The sequence below is a fragment of the Rhinopithecus roxellana genome, chromosome 15 (assembly GCF_007565055.1).
Source record: "Rhinopithecus roxellana isolate Shanxi Qingling chromosome 15, ASM756505v1, whole genome shotgun sequence".
NCBI classification, from domain to species: domain Eukaryota; kingdom Metazoa; phylum Chordata; class Mammalia; order Primates; family Cercopithecidae; genus Rhinopithecus; species Rhinopithecus roxellana.
The window spans coordinates 2,847,816-2,865,435 of NC_044563.1; the positions used below are offsets into that span (position 1 = coordinate 2,847,816).

Here is a 17,620-nt window from a genome sequence, read left to right on the forward strand (position 1 = left end):
TGCTCACAGCCATTGGTGTAATTGAAGAGGTGGGAATTGGTTGCTATGCTCACGGTTGTTGGTGGCATTGAAGAGGTGGAAACTGGTGGCTATGTTCACAGCCGTTGGTATCATTGAAGAGGTGGAAGTGGCTGGTTATGGTCACAGCTGTTGGTGGCATTGAAGAGGTAGGAATTGGTTGCTATGCTCATGGCCATTGGTGGCACTGAAGAGGTGGAAATTGGTGGCTATGCTCACGGCCGCTGGTATCATTGAAGAGGTGGAAGTGGCTGGTTATGGTCACAGCTGTTGGTAGCATTGAAGAGGTAGGAATTGGTTGCTATGTTCATGGCCATTGGTGGCATTGAAGAGGTGGGAATTGGTTGCTATGCTCACGGCTGTTGGTGGCATTGAAGAGGTGGAAATTGGTGGCTATGCTCACAGCCGTTGGTGGCATTGAAGAGGTGGAAATTTGTGGCTATGCTCATGGCCATTGGTGTCACTGAAGCATGGAGCCAGTGCAGGTGGCTTTTGGCACTGGCTGGTGCACTCTACATGGACCTGGGGGCAGCACGGGTGTGGGCCACAAGTGTGCAGATGCTGTGATTAAAACATTACAGAAAGATGGTGGGGGTAGAGGACTTATTGAGAAATGTCTGCCCCCAGCTCAGCTTCCCTCAGAGCCGCCTGGAGTTGGTGCTGCTGGGGGCAGCCGGCTCAGTGGGGAAATGGCTCTGACAAACCCTGAGCCTCTGTGGGGCTCCTCGCTGGCTCCACAGCTGCTTCTGGGCCCCCTTCTATTCCCTGTCATGAGAAGTTGGCCACCTCACAGGGATATCTTCCTGTCTAGCTGCTCACAAGGCACCACTGGCAGCCACTAGGCACACAGTGACTATATCTAGAATGAATGAGCACAACCTCCACCCATGGCTTGATACAGGATGTTCCCCCACCCCAGAAGGCCCACTCGGGCCCCTCCCAGTCAACACTACCCAAAGGCTAACCCTACTTCTATGGCCAGCAAGGCAGTATCTGCCTGGGTTTGAACAGTGTATGAGGAGTCACACCCAGTACACCCTGGGATGTGAGCTGGACCTCCAGGAAGCAGACACCCATACAGATAGGACTGCGAATGTTTATTAAGGAAACACTATGGAAATGAGAGGGAGAGGAGGCAGTACCAGGCACAGAGCATAAAACATGTTGGATACTCTTCCAAGATATCACGGCTCAGGAGAGTTTTCCAATTGTCCTGTAAGGTAACAGGATTTTGGTTTATTCCATGTGATCTTCTTTTGCCCAATATACATTTTGTCTTCTGTAAAAGATCTGTGCCCCTGCTGAATGCATCTGCGGGTGGCTGCATCTGTGTCTGTATGTCGTGGAGAATAATTATCTACAGATCACAGATACAGATCTCAGAGATGAACTGTGTGTGCATTCCTACCATTTCCTCATTTCGTAAGGATTTGAGTTTTCATCTTGGAGACAGGTGCTTTCCCTCATCTTTTGTAACAGAGATTGGAAATCCTGGGCCTGAGCTGTTATACCCTAAGGTTTACTTAATGAGCTTTGGTGAATATCTTTTGCTGATCTTCTGAGTGGGAATATTTTCATTTAACCAGTGATAGGGGTGAGGGTCTAACACGCACCAGCTATTTTGCAAGATTCTTTCTTTATAGGCTTGGTCTCTTAGTCCTCACAATGACCTCATAACCACATCATTCCTGGCTCATTTATAAGGAAGCTGGGGCTCTGAGTCCCACTGAGAGTTGGTGTCTAGGCTCAGGCAGCAGGGACACAGGGAAAGGGAGGAGTTTGTACGCCAAGCTAGGGAGATGCAAAGCTGGGAGTTGCGGGTGGGAAGGAGAGGGTGCTGAGGATGAGATGATGCCAGAGCAGCTCAGGATGGGCCTTGATTTCCCCATCAGAGGTGGCCTCATTCTGAAGGCCAAGGCCACAGCTCCACTGAACCCAACCCATCCTCATTGTTAGTCTCCTTGGGCCCTAAAAACTCAGGGAGACAGGGGCCCCTGACAACCAAGTGAAATTTCCCAGACCTCGAGGCATTTACTCACCCTGATCCAAAGCCTTCACACATCCGGGGAAATGTTCATCTTTCCTACAGGTAATTTCCTACAGGTAATGGACTAAAGGCTGTAGGGCAGCAAGGAAGTGCTCGCCGGGTAATTCCCCGTGCACACTGTGCATCTGAGCTCTCCTACGGCGGCTCTGTGTGGCACTTCCGCAGCCTCCACACTCCTGCTCACAGTGCCTGCCCGGCCAGGAGCAGCCTTCCAGCTCCACCTGCGTTCAACAAACCCCCATGTGACACCTCCCCACTTCATCTTTCTCTTCCACAGCCTCCTGTTTATTCCCAGGAGATTCTGTCTCTGCCTTCTGCACCCTGGGTCCCTTCACCTGTGCTTCCATTAGGGGTGATCAGAGGCTCTGGGCCCTTCACTGTGGGTCTCTCTGCTGCAGGATATAGGATGCCCTGCCAAGTCAGGGACGGGTCTCATCCCTCACAGAGCTGGCCCTGTGGCCCAGGTTCCATACATGCCTGCAGACTTGGTGTTTCTGGATTCTATAAACAATCTCTGGCCAGGCATGGTGGCTCATGCCTGCAATCTCGGCTCTTTGAGAGGCCAAAGTGGGCAGATGGCATGAATCCAGGAGTTCAAGACCAGCCTGAGCAACATGGTGAAGGACAGTCTCTACAAAAAGTAAAAAGAAAAAAGTTAGCCAGTCATGGTGGCGCAGGCCTGTAGTCCCAGCTAGTCCAGAAGCTTAGATGGAGGATCACCAGAGCACTGGAGGTGGAGGTTGCAGCGAATCAGGATTGCGCCACTGCACTCCGGCCTGGGTGCCAGAGCAAGACTCTGTCCCCCTAAAATAAAAAATACTGTTTCCTTGTCTACAAGGTCATGATGCCAAGGTCATGATGAGGAAATAATGCAACTGAGTGTGAACCCTCAGAAACGTGAGAAAAGCGACCACATCGTCAGCCAGTGTTACCTGGTACTACAAAGCCCTGCAGTACCATCTGTGACATTTCCATTCACCTAAAAAAAGGAAACATGAATCCATTTCATAAGGCAGTTTCTACTGTTCAGAAAAACAAACCAAATGGTGCATGTGGAGCTGGTGATCAAGGTCGCAGTGACCACATGGTATAGGAGGTGGCTGAAGTCTCAGAGGACACTCAGGTGAAGGACTCGGTGGAGGCAGCAGAGGCCAGCCAAGTGGAGGAGGTGGCTGACGTACTGGAGGAGAGCCGGGTGGAGAAGGTGGCTGAAGTCCCAGAGGCCACGAGTGGAGACTATTGAAGTACCAGAGGAGACCCATGTGAAGGTGGTAGAGGAGGTGGCTAAGGCTCTACAGGCTACTAAGTGGAGGAATAGGCTGAGGGCCCATAGGCCATACAGCAGAAGAAGGTTGATGAGGTCCCAGAGGACAACCAGCTGCAGAAGATGGATGAGGTCCCAGAGGACAGGTAGCTGCATGAGGTAGATGAGGTCCCAGGGGACAACCAGCTGCAGGAGGTGGATGAGGTCCCAGAGGACAGAGAGCTTTGGGAAGTGGTTGAGGTCCCGGAGGACAGAGAGCTGTAGGAGATAGTTGAGGTCCCAGAGGACACTCCAGTGGAGGCGGTGGTTCAGTTCCCAGAGGGCACTTGAGTGGAGGAGGCTGGTGAGGTTCCAGAGGACACTCGAGTGGAGGAGGTGGTTGAGGTTCCAGAGGACACTCGAGTAGAGGAGGTGGTTGAGGTCCCAGAGGACACTTGATTGCAGTAGGTGGTTGAGGTCCCAGTGGATACTCTAGTACAGGAGGTTGTTGATGTCGCAGAGGACATTCGTGTTTAGGAGGTGGTTGAAGTCCCAGAGGACACTCAAGTGGAGGAGGTGATTGAAGTTCCAGGGGACACCCGAGTGGAGGATGTTGCTGAGGTCCTTTAGGAAACTCGAGCGGAGGAGGTGTCTGAGTTCTCAGTAAACCTTCAGCTGGAGAAGGTGTTTCAGGTCCCAGAGGATGTTCGAGTGGAGGAGGTATCAGAGGTCCCGGAAAACCTTCAGTTGCAGAGAGCGGTTGAGGTCCCAGAGGACACGGAGGTGGAGGAGGCGGCCGGCAGCCCGTCAATGGTCCAGAAGGGCCAGCCATGAGGTAGGGCAAGCAGGGCAACTCTGACAGAGAACGAGGCTCTGGCTCAGCCATGTTGACCTGCAAGGCAGAGGAAGACATGTTTTGAAATGTATTAATATGAGCGACAAAACACCGAGTCGCACCTGATGCTGCAGGTGACGGTCCCTCACACCTTCCTCTTCTTCAGGTTCCTCAACAGCAGCACCTGTGCCATAAAGTCTCCCTTCCACTGAGTCCTGCTAACAGCAGGGGAGTGAAAAAAATCATGGGAGGAACTGCTGTCCGCACACGTCACTGTGTATGTCTGTAAATGTAGGCAGGCTGGGGGCCTGTCCCAGGGAAGACAGAGTCATCCCACGGTAATAAAGAAGCATGTTTCCCACACAGGGGTGTCTATGTCTATCCTTATTCGCCCCTCACTACCATCACCGGAGCATGCTCCTTGCATCAGATAAACAGAGAAAGAAAGGAATGGAAAGCCCATTGCTCACACACGAGTCACAGCTATTCTTAAGAGAATGTTCTCCAGGCCTTTCACATCCTGTCTCTGATTCTCAGAACTCTGCAAGGTCCGTGTGACCATCCTGTTCCAAATCTAAGAAAACAGAGGCTCCCAAAGGAAGGAGAAAATTCACCGAGGGTCACACGGCTTGCAAGAGGCAGAGAGGAGGCTGATTCTAGCTCTGCCCACAGGACCCCTCATCCCCCATCTGCTTCCCTTCTTGACAAAGGGTCTTCTCCACTCTGGAGGTGCCACCTGTGGGCACAAAGGTCACTGGGGAGATGTGGATTCCTGAAGACCTGCAGGGGAGAGGGTTTTCTCACAGGATGATCCTATGGACAGATGTCAGTTTGGCACAGCTATCATGTTGCTTTTAACTCCCAGGTAATACCAAATTTTCAGTGCACTATGACATAAAAAATAAGTTTGTCCACGGAAAAATGAGGGGGGAATTCTAAACAACAGAAGTTTTAAAAATGTGTTTGATTTCAAGTGTACGAGTCCCATCACGTGTCATCAGAGGATGCAGCAGCTGTCGAGACTACAGAGGCCACATGAGGACCAGCTTCCCTGAGCATCACTGAAGGTCTTCACTGGGAATTGTCCTTGTAGGTAATGAATGGCATTCACTCTTCACTACCTCACAGCCAGGGCACATTTTCTGTTGCAAATATGGAAACTCTGAAACCCAGAATATGAGATCAAGGGCACCAATGGGTGGGGGTGGGGCAATTTTGCACAACACAGTTACCAACAGAGCTGGGACTATGATGAATTATGGAATTGACTTTGTCAAAGAGTTCTCAAAATTGCACATACTGATGTTGGATTAATGAGTTTTCAGTTTTTTCACTTCTGGGATTACAGCAGATATTCTAAAGGTTAATCACTTACCTTATGGCAGAAGAGAAATAAAGTCACGCAAAAAAGAACACCCTACATATTTTGGAAAGGGGACCCCAGCATATTTGGAGTAAAATGGGTCAGTCAGGGTCCCCTAGGCCATGAGACCCACAGCAGTGGAGCTCAGTGGCATCTCCTCGTGTTATTTCTGCAAGCAGAACAGTGAACACCCTTCAGCCCTCGGCCCCTGAGCATTTATGGCTTCTGCAGGTGCCACCGAAGATGACCAGCTGGGAACGGAGAAGCCTGGAAGCTCATGGGGAATATTTTGCTTCTGAAAAACTCCACCCAGAAAAGGCACCCCAGAACCCACAGAGCAGAGGCCAGGCCAGGAGAGGGCGCTGTGGGAAAAGACAAAAGTGTCCTGAAGTAGGCAGAGTGAAAATGACTCCAGCATTTACCTTTTATCCATTTCTGATAAAGAGTACAAAGGTAAAAAAAAGATTTTCGACCAAAAGCTCTGTTGACATTCTATGAAACAAACATCAACCTATTTAATTTTCATAATGTAAATGGTAGATATTTTCACAATGCTTACGCTAATACATCATTTCCCTGATTTTTTTTTTTGTAAAACCCAATATTCCTAATGAAGTCCAGAACCATGAATTGTTCTAAATAATTTCTTCTTATTTATGATGACAAGTATACCTCTACAGGAAGTCAGTATACTCACACCAAGGCTGCTTTTCCAGAAGAAAATGCCAAGTGAACAAATTCCCAGGGAAACAACAAGCATCCAGGGAATTCCAGGAAAGTCAGGCCGGGATGAAGACGGTCCGGCAGAACACTGATGACCTGGAATAATAAGAGTTGAAATAATGAGAAGGCTCAATGACATTGACAATATTTCAGTCACAAAGAATCATCCTTAGAAAGCCTCAACCTCCTCCAAGAAGTAACCACACCCTTCAGATATCACCAGCGAATTCCACTGCTTCAAGAAGGATTGGAAGTTGACAGTCTCATGTTTCCTGCATGGCTGGTAGTGTTTTTAAGCATTGCAAATGTGGGGTGTCTTTTTTCTTTGGTCTAAAGCAGGGAGGTCCAATCTTTTGGCTTCCCTGGGCTATATTCAAAGAAGAGTTGTCTTGAGCTGCACATAAAATACACTAACACTAGAACTAGCTGATGAGCTAAAAAAATTACAAAAAAATCTCATAATGTTTTGAGAAAGTTTACAAATTTGTATTGGGCCATGTTCAAAGCTGTCCTGTGCTGCATGTGGCCTGTCACCTGTGGGTTGGACAAGCTAGGTTTAAAGTAATTATCATTTTTAAAAATTACTTACTTTTTAAATTGACATATAACATTGGATGTATTTATCATGTATCACACGATAAAAGAATCCCTGTGAATCACACTTCTCTCTTGGATTATGAATGAATGAGTCTCTGCCATTTAAAGATTGCCGTAAGTCAAAAAACTGCAATAAAGAGATGATTTCATTCAGAAATAAGTTATCAAATTTTAGTGCTTAATAATAATCAAAGTGGAAATCATGAATATGGCATGAATAGTGTGGGAAATCTCTCAGATTCTTGATATTAATTCTATTAGACTCTTATGTGAATGAAGACGAAGACCTCCCTTGGGTAAGTTCAGATGGCTTCTGATAACATTCCTACATAGATTCCTCAGGATTTAACTGCATGTTCTTGAAAACATCTTAAGTGCTTCTTTCAAGATGGTGAATTAAATAGAGATAGACATTCAACAGGCTGGACTCAGCATATACTGAGTCCGAAATGGAAAAGACTGAGAGATCTGTGCAACAGTGGGAATGATTTCAAAAAACATGGTGTTGAGCAGAATCAGACAGACACAAAGGAGTATCTATGGCATGGCACGCATCTATATATGTGAAATTCCAGAAGAAACAAAATCAGCCTATGATGAGAAAGGGATTGGCTGGGAAGAGGGAGAGTTCACTTTCTGGGGCAACATAATATTGTAGATCTTGAAAGGGGCTTTGGATATGCAGTGTGTGCGCTTTCCAAAGTTAGCAATGTTACACCTAAGATTTGTAGAGTTTGCTCAGTGTAGAGTTTGTTTAGAAGAAAATTTTATAAAGAAACATTGAATTCTAGTTAATGTTAGTTTTGCTAAACTATTCATCGGAAGTATGTTGATGTCTCCAACTCAGTTGGAAATACATCTAAAATAAGATGGACTGATGGACAGATAGAGGGATGGAAAGATGGGTAGATACATGTTAGGTCATGTTCATTAAAATGTTAACACATCAATGCTGTATTTACAAACATTTTTATAACAAAATGTTGATGGTAATTGCCAAAACCACTTGTGTCGTGTAATTTTTTCCCCTTTAAACAAGAGTTCCAAAATAATTATCACTCATGTTCTATATGTTTGAACAATTTTACACATAATATCAACTGGGTGTTTTTTCTATCACTTGATCCCGGTGTTGTAAAATGCAAGGACACATAGGAAAAGCTTGCAGAGGTGCTGCCTTATGGGTTTTTGTTTTCAGGACAAAGACCAAATGGGAAAAATAAGCCTTCTATTTCTTTCCAAGGGAGAGGATAGACGCACTGTCATATGTCCATACAAAGGAATTTTACTCAGCAATATAACAAAGAAAAACTATTAATATTTAAAACAGTATGAATCAATGTGAACATGATTCTGCTGACTTTATAGAATTCAGAACAACAAGAATACGTCTCCTGTATGACTCCATTACATGCAATGGCAGTGCAGGGGGAGGAGAGTAAGATGGAGGGAGAAAGACAGACAGATTCAAGAGGAGGAGGAGAAAACTTTGAAGAGGGAGGAATGTGCTTATTGTCCTGAATCTGGAATGTGGTGATGCTTTCATTGCTGTGTCCATATGTAAAAGTCAGCAAATTGTATTCTTTATAAAGAGGCTGCTGTTAATATACAGGACTTTATATCACTTAAAAAGTAGGAAGGAAATTTGAGACACAAATTATTAGTTTTTACTTATCTGACAAAAACATTGCAAATATTTAAAAAATTACAGAACTTTACCTAGAAATGCATAATTCAATTTAAAATGGAGATAAGAAAATACAAATTCACAATGGTTGGGAAGCCAAAGTCTTCTTTTATATATTTAAAAATTTGTATTACATTCTTTGAAATATATGCAAAAATATGTCCACACTGTATGGAAAAATGAGAAAAAAATATAAGAAAAAAGTCTTAAAGTTATAGATGAAAATATTACATAAAGACGTATTTACATATACACAAACTGAGAGTGGACAGCTGCTATAATAATACCTAGGTTATATTCCAACAAAAATAATCACAGATTGTTGTTTAGCCCAAGTTTCTAAAAACATTCACTTTTGAAAATCAATGTTCACTACTGCTGAAACGGGGCACTTCATGTCAGATTTTCAAAGTCCATACGAATTTGCCTAACATAGTCTCCTTGGAATTATGATTAAAACTGTGAGAAAGTCAGTCAAAAACACAATACCAAGTAACCACTAACAAGAGTTCATCTTCATATTTTAGAGCAAAGCACCTGAAGCGCTCAGGAGCACCTTGGAAATCCACACGGAAGGCAATCCGAACTTCCTGCAATGTATGGCCGCCACCACACGAGGCACACATATTATTTTACAATCACTGGATTTACAAGTATTGGGGGAGAAAATAAATACAAAATGCAGCTAAGACCAATCCACATACCAAGACTCAGTTCTGTGCAAATCAGACCTCTGTAGAAAGCAGCCTCTGAGCTCTGCGGCACTTTTGTCTTCAGGCTCAGAGTGGAGATGAGTGCAGCCCGGGCTCCTGGGAGGGAGGCACTGTCACTGAGTAGCCTCCATCTGAAAGGAAGCAGGAGCTCTGGGCACAATGGTTAAAGATGTGGATCAAATGCACAAGAAGGACAAAGGCCATCTTGTCACTGACCAGGAAAACATCCTCCGTCTTGGGCACTCTTGTCACATCTGACAATGATCAGGTTATCAGCAGTGGGCTCCTACCCAGATTAGGTCCAATGCGGCCAGGAAAAAGCTTAGGTTCTGACAGTCGACGGCCATGAGCAAGGGTGGACGTGGAAAATGCAATGAGGAAAATGTATCCAAGTCTTCGAAGGTAGGAAAAGAGAGCGTAACTGATCTATGAAATGCAGCCAGGTAAAGGGAAGAACATTCCAACCAAGATTATCAAGACATTTCCTCCTTCACAGACTCAAAAGAATCAAGAGACTTCTTTGATTGGAGCACTCATGTGGGGCGACTCTTGCCTCGATGCGACGGTTGCTCCCCATCACTGGACTTTTCCAGCTCCCTGAGAATCTGGTGAATGCCATTCGGAACAAATACTCTCATCTCCATAAGGTGCCCTCTCCTGCGCGTAGTGGAGAGGTTTTATAATGTGAGGGTGAAACCTTTCAAAGTGGAAACCTGTGATTTCTTTCTATTTGGACAATCAAAAGGACTTTAAGACCCTTTCTGCTTTGGGTAAATCAACGATCTGCGCAAGACACATTTTACAGAACAAAGGACAATAAAGTCCTCATTCACATCCTGGTCGTGTCACTCCTGGGGACTCTGCACTGCAACCTCCACCTCCTGGGCCCAAGCGATGGTCCCACCTCAGCCTCTCAAGTAGCTGGGACTACAGGTGCTCACCGCCAGGTCTAATTGTTTGAATTTTTTGTAGAGATGGGGTTTTGCTATGATGTCCAGGCTGGTCTCAAATTCCTGGACTCAAGCGATCTGCCCACCTTGGGCCCCCAAAGTGCTGGGATTACAGGCGTGAGCTGTGTCATTTCACACCCCATGACAGTCCAATGAAAAGGAAGGAACCCCGCGGGTCCAAAGTCTACTCATGTGGCTGGACTGATGGCTGGGAAACCCCAGCACGAGGAGCCAAGAGTAGTCACTGCAGCCGCATGTCCGGGTCCTCTCAGGGCGCCCTGAGGCGGCCAGGACAGAGGTGGAGGTTGCAGTGAGCCAGGATCACTCCACTGCACTCTAGCCTTGGCGACAGAGACCTTGTCTCATACAAAATAAAGTGAAATGGCGTTTGAGTTCTGTGTCATCTGGTTTGATGACTTTCTAGGAACTTCGGAGTCATCTGCTCTTGGGAGCTGCCTCCAGGGAGTCCGTGTTCAATCAGAGCGACGGGAGCTCCAGAAGCCCATTGGATGGGAGAAAAAAGGGCTCTCCCCTGTTGGGATGTTTGCAAATCTGACTTTAAGTATTTCTCTGTGCTCCTCTCCTCTCCCCTCCCCTCCCTTCTTTTCTTTTCTTTCTTTATTGAGACAAGGACACACTTTGCTGTCCTGGCTGGAGTGCAGTGGCATGATCATACCTCACTGCAGCCTTGATCTCCCAGGTTCATATGGTCCTTCCACCTCAGCCTCCTGAGTAGCTGGGACTGAAAGTGTGCACCACCACTCCCAGCTAATTTTTAAAACATCTACAGTAGAGACAAGGTCTTACTATGTAGACCAGGCTGGTCCCCAACTTTTCAGCTCAAGTGATACTCCCTTCTTGGCCTCCCAAAGTGCTGGGATTACAGATGTGAGCCACCATGCCCAGCCTAGTTTATATATATATACACACACATATATATACACACACACACATATATGTGTATATATATGTGTGTGTGTGTATATATATGTGTATATATATAAACTATATAAAATAGTCTACGTTTTTTTTTTTTTTTGAGATGGAGTCTCACTCTTGTTGCCCAGGCTGGAGTGCAATGGCACAATCTCGGCTCACTGCAACCTCCACCTCCCGGGTTCAAGCAATTCTCCTGTCTTGGCCCCCCGAGTAGCTGGGATTACAGGCATACGCCACCACGCCCAGCTAATTTTGTATTTTTAGTGGAGATGGGGTTTCTCATTGTTGGTCAGGCTGGTCTCGAACTCCCAACCTCAGGTGATCCACCCACCTTGGCCTCCCAAAGTGCTGGGATTACAGGCGTGAGCCACTGCACCCAGCTAGTTTATCTTTACAGTAATATATTTGTATATTTAACTCCATGTAAATCAAAGCTGAATCTATGTGTTCTGCAGGGCAAAGAAGTTGTACATCCAACAAAAACTATAAGAAAAAATTAAAAGATACCCAGAAATATATGTATTTTATTTATACACCTGTATAATATTTATTGTCGCAATAATAATGACTCTGTAGTTACAAAAAGCGGGAAAGGATTTAAAAAAATCCCTGGGAGATGCTATTCCACTATGACACCCGATAGTACATTGTTACCATCTGCTATCGACATCTTTCACTAAGATGGAATTGGTTTTTGGTAGGATAACACTTTATTCTATGAACACCAGGCTTAACACATTTAACACAGTTGTGTTTAATTAAAAACAAATTAAGTTCACATAGAATCTTAAAAAGTGTTTCAAAATTTATGGTATATTACCTTAATAAAATACCAGTAAAACGATTAATTTACAAAATTCAAAATGTTTCCCTCTTCCTATAACGCAGAAGGTGTAAGGTCAGTCGAGAGAAAGGATGAGGAGACCCAAAGTCAGGCAAGCAAGCTGTACTGAGCCGCCTGGCTGCTCTGCCACAGTTAGAGGCAGCGCCGCTTACAGCCTACAGCAGGGTTTTAGAGGGCCAGAACCAGGTCGGGGTGTGGGAGCTGACTTGGGGGTGCAGGAGGACTGGGTCGGGGTGTGGGAGCTGAGCTGGGGGTGCAGGAGAACTGGGTAGGGGTAGGGGAGCTCAGCTGGGGGAGCAGGTGTCTTGTCGGCATCCTGGAGATGTTTTTTGCCAGCTTTGTTACGCGAGGTGAACAGACATGTTAACCGCATCCTGTAACTGTCTGGACAAACAGTTACTGGAGGGGATGGTGAAGGGGGGGTTTGTCTTTCACCGTGGGGTAACTGTGTGGAGAGTGCAAGGGGCTGTATTGTAAGGCCTGTGGGAGGGGAAGAGAATGGTCTGGTCGGGTGACCCTAACATTTTAGCCTTTTCATAGATGATAGGAAAAGGGATGCCATTTTTCGTCTGGCTACTTCAAGCCGAGAGGGCGCAGTGGTTAGGGGAAAGGCTGGAAGGTAGGGGTTGGCCCTGGTACTGGTTTTGAAATTGCCAGCATTCTTGTAGTAGCGTCATGTCTTGTATGGTTCCGTGGGTGAAAGCTCGGACGCGGTTCTGGAAAAACTGGGTACAGAGACGTAAGAGGCAGGGCCCAAAGACTGGAAAAGAGAATGGTTATGGTGGGTCCTACGAGTGGGAGGAACCAGGAGGCCCAAGAGCTGAGAGACCAAGGGGGCCAACAGGGCCAGGCAGAGGAGCTGATTTTTTTTTTTTTTTTTTTTGGTGGGGTGGGGGGCTTGGTCTTTTAGTTTTTTGACTGCATCCTGAACCAGGCCTGACTGAATGGAATAGAAACAGCTTTCCTCATCTAGGATGATCCAGAGACTTCCTTTTCTGCAGTAAGTAAATCAAGCCTTTGCGGTTTTGTAGGGTAACTGCTGCTAGGGAGTCTAGTTGGTTTTGGAGGTGGGTAATAGTCTACAGTTTTGTTTTTGTTTTCAGGGAAGCCTGTAAGTCTGTAGAGTGCCTGGAAATACGATAATGAGGTTCCTCTTACTGGGTATGTAGGAATAGATGGAGAGTGGAACGTCCCTTGGGAGGAAGTGACAGAGCACATATGACAGTCTGAGGTTGTTTTTTAGTAAGGTGGATAGGTGGGGCGAAGAGAAATATAGGCAAAGGAGAAGGTAAGGGGGGTACACCCCAACATGGAAAGATTGGTGAAGGGATGTTAGAATTTTTTTTTTTTTCATTTGGTTTTGGTGGAGGACGAGTTTTTTGATTATGTAGTTCCTTTGGAAGGAGGTTCCTTGTTGTAGCAGGGAGGCTTTTTTTAGTGGGGGAATTCTGGGGTTGGATTGCAGGGGTAATGAGGAGGGGAGAGCCAGGGGCAGAAGAAAGGGAGACTTTTTTTGCTGCTTTATCGGCTTTTGTTTCCTTTTGAGATTTTATTTGATCCCGTTTGATGTCCTACTTTGGTTGGAAGGTGTGCGGCCTGAAGTAGTTGGTAAATAAGGGGATCTTAGTGATGGGGGTTCCTTTGGCAGTAAGGAATCCTCTCTTTTGCCAGATGGCAGCATGCGAATGAAGGATGTGACAGGCATATTTGGAAAGGGTTAGTGCTCTGGTGAGAGCTTTAAGTTCTGCTTTTTGGGAGGAGGTTCCTGGAGGTAGGGGCCTGGCTTTAATTACCTGCTCAAGAGAAACAATGCATATCCAGCAATTCTGGGGGAGCCAGTGGGCCTGGAAGAGGAGCCCTCTATGAATAGCTGGTCACTGGGGTTGGTGAGAGGCTTGGAGGAAACGTTTGAGAAGTGTGCAGGTGGTCTAGGATGTCAGTGCAAGAATGAGTAGGAAGGGAAGAGCACACCAGGAGTAAGGATTCTGGGTTGAGGGGAGTACTTTTGGTAAGGCAGAATTTGGGATTTTTGATAAAGGGGACATGGAGTAATTGAATCTGGGAAGGTGGAGGAGAGCTTAATGCTTGGGAGGAGAGGAGATCTTGTAGATTATGAAGACTATATAGATGGTAGTATTTGGGATGAATGTTCAATTTCCTGCTTTCTAGAGCTAAAACAGCCACTGCTGCTAGTGCTGTAAGACAGGCTGGCCACCTTTGACTGTGTTGTTGAGTTGTTTAGAGAGGCAGGCTACAGGAGCAAAGGAAGGAGGATTTTATTTTTGTTGTCTTAAGACACCAAGGGCTATTCCTTGGTTTTCGGCGGTATAGAGAGTGAAAGGTTGGGAGCTATTAGGTTAGGACAGAGCCGGTGCAGTGATGAGAGCGGTTTGGAGTTTGTGGAAGTTGGGGAGTATGTTATGTGAGGAGGTTAGGGGTTTATTGAGGGGGTCTTTGGCTGCTTTATAAAGGGGGTGAGCTAGGAGGGCAAAGTTGGGAGTCCTTCTTTTTTTCTTTTTTTTGAGATGGAGTCTTGCTCTGTCACCCAGGCTGGAGTGCAGTGGCCGGATCCCGGCTCACTGCAAGCTCCGCCTCCCAGGTTTACGCCATTCTCCTGCCCCAGCCTCCCGAGTAGCTGGGACTACAGGCGCCCGCCATCTCGCCCGGCTAGTTTTTTTGTATTTTTTTTAGTAGAGACGGGGTTTCACCGTATTAGCCAGGATGGTCTCGATCTCCTGACCTCGTGATCCGCCCGTCTCGGCCTCCCAAAGTGCTGGGATTACAGGCTTGAGCCACCGCGCCCCGCCGGGAGTCCATATTTTTAAAAAGCCTGCTAGCCCTAGGAAGAAATGGATTTAGTTTTTTGAGGAAGGTGGAGATAGGCTGTCTATTAAGGCTGCCAGTGACAGGGTCATGGCTCGAGATCTGGGCCATTCTTTGGAGGGGGTGACCCTATAGCCTTTATTAGTAAGGAAACTGAGAAGGGTGGCAGTGTAAGTCTGGGAGTTTTTTAGAGAAGGGCTACAGAGAAGGAGGTCATCTACATACTGAAGAAGGCGGCTGGGTGAAAGATCCAAGGAGGCAAGGTCTTGGGCTAGGGCTTGCCGGAAGAAATGAGGCTATCCCTGAAGCCCTGAGGGAGGACAGTCCATGTGAGTTGTCATGACTGGAGGCTGTCGGGGTCAGTCTGGGTGAAAGCAAAGAGGTTTTGGGAATGAGGGTGTAGGAGAATGGTGAAGGAGGCATCTTTTAGGTCAATTGTGGTGTAGTGGGTGGTGTTGGAGGGGATGAAAGAGAAGTGTATAGGGGTTAGGGACTACAGGTTGAATAGGGAGAACAGCATGATTGATAGCTCGGAGGTCCTGAACAAATTGGTAGGAGCCGTCAGATTTTTCAATAGGGAGGATGGGGGTGTTACATGAAGAGAGTGTTGGTCTAAGCAGACCGTGTGAGCAGAGCTTGTTTGTGATGGGTTGTAAGCCCTTTGGTGTGTTAGGGAAATAGGGTATTGGAGAGTGTTGGGAAATTTAGAGGGTCTTTTAACTGGATCTTGATGGGGTCCTGGTGAGCAGCTGTGGAAGGGGTGGTGGTGTCCCACACTACTGGGTTAATGAGGGAGGCAGGTAGCGGGTGCTGGGGAAGGGGGGCTGGACTAGCAGAGAGGAACAGGAGGGACTCTGGTTGAAGGGGACAGGAAAAGGTGATAGAAGCTTTGAATTTGGTTAAAATGTCTTGGCCTAGGATTGGGGTGGAGCAATGAGGCATAAGGAAGGAGTGTGAAAAAATAGTATTAAATAGGGAACAAGTAGAGGATTCAGTAGCATGTGGATGTGAGACCAGTTGATCAACTCCCACAACAGAGACCTGGGAAGAGTAAGTGGGTCCTAAAAATTCAGGTAAAGCCGAGGAGGTGGCCCCACTATCAATTAAAAAAGAGACTGGCTTACCTGCTATTAGCAGAGTTACCCTGGGCTCCAATGCAGTGATGGCAGATCGGGCCGGGGGCCCTGGGCTCTGTCAATCTTCAGTGGCCAAGCCAAGGAGCTGTGGGAGTGTGACTCTTCACTCTGCTTTGCCAGGGCCTTGAGGAACCAGCCTGTTAGTCTGCTTGCTGAGGACAATCAGACTTCCAGTGACCAGTTTGTTGGCAAGCTAGGCAAGGAGTTTTTGGCATCCATGGGTTAGGGCATGCTTGGGCCCAACGGCCCTGTTTGCAGCACTTAAAACAGGGCCCGGGAGGGTCACTGCTACAGGGTCTTTTGTGCCCCCAGCAGCCTGACGAGGCTGATGAATAGCTGCTGCTAGGAGCTGGTATTTGGCATGATCTCATTGGGCTTTATCTCATTTTGCTCATCTCTGTTGTTGAAGACCTTAAAGGCCAGGTTAAGGAGATCTCGTAGAGGGGTTTCAGGGCCGTTTTCTATCTTGTTGAGCTTGTGCCATACATCAGGAGCAGACTGAGAGATGAAATGGATATTAAGAACAATAGTTCATTCCCGGGAGGTGGGGTTAACATGAGTGTAATTTTGGAGAGCCTCTGTAAGGCAGGAAAGAAATTCGGTGGGATTTTTGTCGGCCTTTTGGGAGATTTTTTTGAGTTTTTCAAAGTTACGGCCTTATAGGCAGCTAGGTAAAGGCCTCTGATAAGGCGAGTGATCATGTGATTACGAGATGCCTGGCCGGGCTCTGCGGGTTGGTACTCCCAGGAGGGTTTTTCCCAGGGAACTGCAGCAGCCCCTACTGGCTTAGTAGGGTCTTGCCGATGAAGATCATTGGCATGCGCCTGAGCTGAAGCCACTCTTTTTTTTTTCCAGGAGAGTAAAAGAGAGGATAATATAGAGATCATGCCAAATGAGCTCTTTGAGATAAGTGTTAGGATTGGAGGAAAAGGACCTGAGACGTTTCTTAATTTGGGAAAGGTTAGAGAGGGAGAAGGGAATGTGGACGCGAATGACTCCTTTAGCCACCTCTTACTTAGAAGTAAGGGGGCCGACTGTTGGGCATGCTGAGTCTGAGAGTGGGTATGAGGTGGAGGTGGGGAGGAATCAGAATCAGAAGCTGGGTGGTTGGAGAGAGGAAGAGAAAGAAGGCAGCAGCGGGAGTGTATGGTGGAGGACTGTGATGATTTGGGGGAGGATTATGGTGCTGTTGGGGAAAAGTCGGCAGAGTCAAAGGAGGAAGAATCATTGGGAGGAGTGGTGACGTGTGTGGGGGGTCTGAGAATGGGTCAGGTGTGGAGCAGGTGAGGAGGATTTGGAAAGTAGAGCAGGACTGACAGAGGGAGGGACAGCTACGGAGGGCAAACGAAAGCTTGAACATAAGGGATGTCTGACCACTTTGCGATGGCAGAAGTTGTCTCGGTACCCGAGAATGTTGAAATTGAAAGTGCTGTTTTCAGGACATTGGGAGCCATTGTTTAGTTTATATTGCGGCCAGGCAGTGTTCCAATAAAAGATGAGTTCTTTTTGGCTGAATTTCAGAACGGAGGCTAAGGGCGTTAAGGTTATGGAGGAGACACCCAAGCGGGGGATGTCTCTGAGGGAGTGGATTGGGGGGCTCCCACGGTGGAATGAGAAAGGGAGGGGTAGGGATGGGAGACTTGGCCAGAGACTAGAATGGTGGGAGAAGGCATCCCTTGTCCCATGGTTCAAGTCGGAGAAG

At 46.9% G+C, this 17,620-nt stretch overlaps 1 protein-coding gene across 2 annotated transcripts in view; it reads right to left on the minus strand.

Moving 5' to 3' along the window:
* Positions 1 to 2,775: 2,775 nt before the first annotated feature.
* Positions 2,776 to 17,620, minus strand: part of ZNF195 (zinc finger protein 195) — a 44,582-nt gene continuing 29,737 nt past the window's right edge. For both annotated transcript variants that reach the window (XM_030917967.1, XM_030917966.1), the window contains 2 exons: positions 6,204 to 6,325; positions 2,776 to 4,200 (listed from right to left, as the gene is read on the minus strand). In XM_030917967.1, the coding sequence (XP_030773827.1) occupies positions 3,358 to 4,200; positions 6,204 to 6,325 (965 nt within the window). In that variant the 3' untranslated portion in view covers positions 2,776 to 3,357. The remainder of the gene's footprint in view (positions 4,201 to 6,203; positions 6,326 to 17,620) is intronic.